Source organism: Laccaria bicolor, genomic scaffold (assembly GCF_000143565.1).
Source record: "Laccaria bicolor S238N-H82 LACBIscaffold_16 genomic scaffold, whole genome shotgun sequence".
NCBI classification, from domain to species: domain Eukaryota; kingdom Fungi; phylum Basidiomycota; class Agaricomycetes; order Agaricales; family Hydnangiaceae; genus Laccaria; species Laccaria bicolor.
The window spans coordinates 506,891-511,831 of NW_001889887.1; the positions used below are offsets into that span (position 1 = coordinate 506,891).

The window sequence follows — 4,941 nt, forward strand, 5'->3', positions numbered from 1 at the left end:
AGCTGGTTTTTTCTTTTTCTTTTCGCATCCCGGTGGATATGCCTTGCCTTTTTTTTTGTTCTTTTTTTCTTCGTGGGGTTCCTTCTGGCTTTGCTGCTTTCAATCTTCCCCCCACTCCCTTGCCTCTTTTTTTTCGTGATGGTGATTCTCTATTACTTATGCTGCTGCTGCTCTATACCCCGACACCGACCCGACATGCTTGAGGATCAACGAAACCAATACGATAATCCATGGTCCCCTCTCCCCCCTCCCCCCACATCAACTTGGAACTCTCTCCAGCGCAATGATCATTCCTTGGAACGCGTCCAGTCCAATGCTTTCTTTCAATCGCAATCGAAGCGACAAACCACTCAAAAAAACCCAGACAAAGTTGGGAAGCTGTGTATATTAGTTAGTACAAAGTCCCAGTAAACTACAGAGATACAATGTGAATGATTGATTGAAAATACTACAACGTCTTTGTCAAATGCCTCCAACTGCGACCGGCCACTCAATAACGCCTGCATCGGCTAGGCGTCCGTGGTCCTCGAGAGGTCTACCCAACTAGTCCGGCGGAGGGTAGCGCATAGCGAGAGTGGCTGGCCATGGCTCGTGTCCCTGAGTACTTAGTGGCCATGAAACGGGTCAGCAGTGGGAGATTAAGGGAGCGGGTTAGATGCGGAGGAGGGCGGTACAGAGTCTATGTTGCTATCATCCATCGTTGACATAAGGGAAGTTAAGTGGAAGGGGTTCGTTTGCGAGTCTCGACATTGCACTTGATAATGCGGTAGCGTCGGATTGATCCTCCGAAGGAGAGTGGCTTCAAGACGTAGAGGAATTGCGGTAGAAGGTGCTGGGTCTTTGACAAGGTGGATATCTATGTATCTCATCCTATGAGAGCCAGCTGACTCGTTAGCTACCGTTTTTATCGAGGCCGAATGAGGATAGACTTACTGAAAGATCAAGAATTGAGCAAAGGCTGGCAGGGCCCTTTGACCTCACGTTAATGAATTTCAAACAACCACAACCCTCTCTTCGCCTGCGCACTCTTTCGAGCCATCGACATTATCTTCGCCAACGAACATCCAAGACTTCGACGAAGCTCAGCCTCCTAACATGGTTCACCAAACAAGATATCAGCGCCATCAGAACCTCCAACCACGACAGGCGTTGGAGAGGGGCCGAGTGACGCAAGGGGAATGCCTTGCACGCGAAAACACCGAAAAGGGTGGATGGATCGATGACGGTGTATCTACTCCGAGGCTCCTGCCAAACACAACCAAACAAGTGTCTTCAGTGTTGGAGTGTCGAGGCCCGACACTCCAGCGTAGTCTAACTGAGAAGTGCACAGAAGCCAGCTTCACCAAAATGGGCCATCATTGCGACCTAATCTGGCAAAGGAGTCCCTTTGATTCGTTGAAAGCTTTTGCAAGGTGTACGAGGCGAGCTGCTAGACGATTAGTTGGGTCGTGAAAGGTAGTTTAGAAAATCAGGCGTATTGAAGAAGCGGCGCATATGGATCTGCAGTAGTGACGGCCATAAGAAGGCGATATCAACAAAAGAGGCAACAAAACAAACCTTGAAATCCTTCCAACACCTTCAATATCGGCTCAATATCGTCCTGTATGTATCACAAACAGTTTCTGGCCTAGCGGCGTGTTTTAGTTGACGTCCGAACAACGTTTGTTTCATGTTGGCCTACCCTGTTTAGGGTAGTGAGGCGCCAACTTCTGTCTCTCGTTGGGGCGGTAAAACGCAACAAAGAGAAGCGGCGGCACGGAAAAGGGGGTCTTATGTGAGGGCGTCGAAGAGGCTATGTTGTTGTCGTCCGTCGTTGACATAAGGGAAGTAAGTGGAAGGGCTTCCGTTCGCAAGCATCGACTTGGGCTTAAGTTGTGATAGCGTCGGATGAGGACTCGTAGTCTCCTAGTGGGTTCAAGACATAGAGGGGTTGCGACAGAACTTCCTATAAGCAACCTATAAGAGCCAACTGTGAGTAGACTCGTTAGCGACCACCATTATAGGAATGAAAATAACCTTACTTGAAAAGACTCCACAATAAATGCGAACCGATGAATCAAGAGCCCTTCAACCGCACCTCAATAACTTGCAAACGGCCACGACCCTCTGTTCGCCAGTGAGCTCCCTTGAAAGCATCGCCGTTGTCAACGCTAACGCTTGACGATGCAGAGGGTGAGCAAGGATGGAGTGATTTTGAGTATGGTTGATGAGGTGACGTTGGGGAATGGGGAGATGTTTCAGGCTAGATGGGTTGGCGGTGAATGTTGGGGGGGGGAAGGATCAGACTAGGGGAGCTCGCGAGTCTGGGGCCGCTCTACATCCAATTCGCCCTCGCCATTTCCGGTTCGTAGCACAACTCTCCAGACGGAAGAGAACGCGAAAGTGGGACGCTAAGGTAGGTGCGTTTGGTGACGATGAGCAGCTTGATCCTTCCTTACAAACACCTAAGCGAACACCTCCATACCCCACAAACACTCCACGCATTATCCCTCTCCTCCGCTGTCCAAGGTATTAGCGCCGTATAGCATACTAACGGCAGCTTCCTCCTCTTCAAAGGACGGGGAGGGTGTTGTATGGTTGCCAGGAGTCATTCAGGGCGTATTTGTTTCGAAGAGAGTTTGAAGTGGTGCTGCGAGAGTCATTTGTGGATATTTGGTGGATGATGGTGTTGGTGATAGTGTTGAGCTGTCCTGTCTTCGAAGGGAAAGAGGGAGGAAGAATGGCGGTGATTCCAATGCTCGTTTTCGTGTTCTTCATCATTGACACTGGCGGGCAGCCGCTCGATAACGTCCGCAATCCTCCCATCCTTCAAAGAATAATCGGCGAAGATTTCGCCTGGATACCATGAAAAGGGGAGAATAGAATGAGCCATATGGGCGAGTCAAAAGATATAGAAGAATTCACACCTTTTCTGGACAGTAAATCGGGATAGTGTCTTCAATTTACGGTCCTCTCCTACGGGATTAGACGTTGACGGGTTTCGACATTTGCACCCTAAACCAAGTTGGGCGTAGCCAGATGAGGACCAAGAAACGTACAGAACGAGCTTTGCGTACCTAATAACACCCCAGAGACACAACACATAGATGTAAATGCTGGGAAGATGTAACGGTTGGGGAAGTGGGCCACGAGACACGCTGAAAACTCTAGCGTATCGGAGAGTAAGTGTAAATGAATCTGCGGTAGTGGTATGGGTTTGTAAGAACCGGGAAAAGGATAGCAAAGGGAATGGAACGAACCTTAAGTTGGACTGTTTCGGCATCTCCTCCCCTCAAAGTACGCTACGTATCGTCCTCCGCCTCATGGGTACGCATTACCAGTGGGTTCCTCAGCCTAACGGCGCGTTTGAGTTGCCGTCCGAACACTGAAGTTGTTGCGCGTCGGAAAGTTGTCCTAGTAGTTACTAGTGATCGAGCCCTCGACAATTACGGCGAAGGATGGGCGGGTCATGGCTTCTAGTGGGGCTGGAGTCAGAGATGGACGAGGGACTGAGATGGGAAGGGGACATACGTGTAGAAATTGGCCTCATGACTACGGCGTGTATAGCCAAAAGCTGGACAACTACAGAATCAGTACGCGTCATTGATATGCACGAAACCCAAGTACTCACCAGCTCCCAAACGGAACCAAGACGCAATGACACTCCGCCCTTTCTTCAGCTACCGCCGAATCTCGCAGAGTTTCTGGACAGGCGCCTCGCACTATTCTTCGAATCCAGAGGGTGTTGTAACTGTTATTCCTCATTTTCGGCGGGTTTTGACGGGAGTTTTTCTACTGCAGTAGTTCAATCGGGTTGTTGACGGGCTTTGAGAGAAAGTTCTTCGACTGTTTTGCTAGTTTTTGTGAGTTTGGAAGATGGCGTTGGTGTTTGTCTACGTGGTGGGCGCTTAATCATGGTTTCACAATGGGCGCCATTCCGCTTTCACTTACCCCATTCTCAAGGAAGTAGACAGAGCTAAAATGTTGAGGGTTGGTTCTATGATTGAAAATACTACGACCTTTGCCTGTGCGCACGTAGGTCTATGCGACTGAGAGATTCCACAAGATCCCTGACCACTTGTGCCCCAGAAATCTCCTTGTTGAGTTCCTCCAACTCCGACCGGCCGCCCCATAACATCTGCGTCGACTGTGAGACCTCGAAGCTGCATGTCCGTGGTCCGTGAAAGGCCTACCCAACTAGTCCGGCGGATGGTAGTATAGCGTGAGGGCCTAGCTTAGGGGAGATAAGGGAACGGCGCCACTGCAGAGAAGGTTTAGGTGAGGGCGTTGTAAAAAGCTGGGTTGCCGTCATCCGTTATTGACATTAATAAAGTTAGGTGGAAGGGATTCGGTTGCGAGTCTCGACCTTACTCTTGGTGTTGTGGTAACAGAATGTTGGTTCAAGACATAAAGGGATTGCAGAAGAAAAGGTATCGGGACTTTGATAAGATCGATACCTATGTTTCTCATCCTGCTAGAGCCAGCTGCTTTAGTTACCGCCGTTATAACTTATAGAAATAAAGATAGACTTACTTGAAAAGATCAGGAATTGTGCCAAGAACCCTCGACCTCACGTCAATGGATGTTGAATAGCAACATACAAGTGAGCGCTCCTTCAAGCATCGTCATCATCTTCGCCTACGAACTTCAAATACTTCGATGAAGCTCAGCATCCCAGCACAGCTCATTGTCGAAACCTCAGTTCAATCGGGATCTTTAACCGGGCGCAGAAACCAACTCCACCGAAATGGGCCATCGTTGCGATGGAATCGGGTGAAAGAGTCGCGCGAATTTGTGAAAAGCTTCGGCAAGGTGCACGTAATGAGCTGCTACACCGTCAATTGGGTCATGAAAGGCAGTTAAAAGTAGGGTGCGGAGAGTGCACACCTTTTCCGCGACTATAGGCGGGAGAAGCTTCCTTGGGTATCGAGAGAGTATACAGACGGCGAATCTTGGACAAGA

The 4,941-nt window shown here is 49.4% G+C and overlaps 1 protein-coding gene across 1 annotated transcript; it reads right to left on the bottom strand.

Annotated features, from left to right (window-relative positions):
- Nucleotides 1-2,963: 2,963 nt before the first annotated feature.
- On the bottom strand, nt 2,964-4,148 carry LACBIDRAFT_328343 (uncharacterized protein; the record flags this gene model as incomplete). Its single annotated transcript, XM_001882390.1, has 6 exons — nt 2,964-2,994; nt 3,057-3,146; nt 3,511-3,531; nt 3,611-3,771; nt 3,931-3,976; nt 4,015-4,148. 6 exons carry the CDS (start codon nt 4,146-4,148, stop codon nt 2,964-2,966), a joined length of 483 nt encoding a protein of 160 aa, XP_001882425.1.
- Between the last annotated feature and the right edge of the window lie 793 nt (nt 4,149-4,941).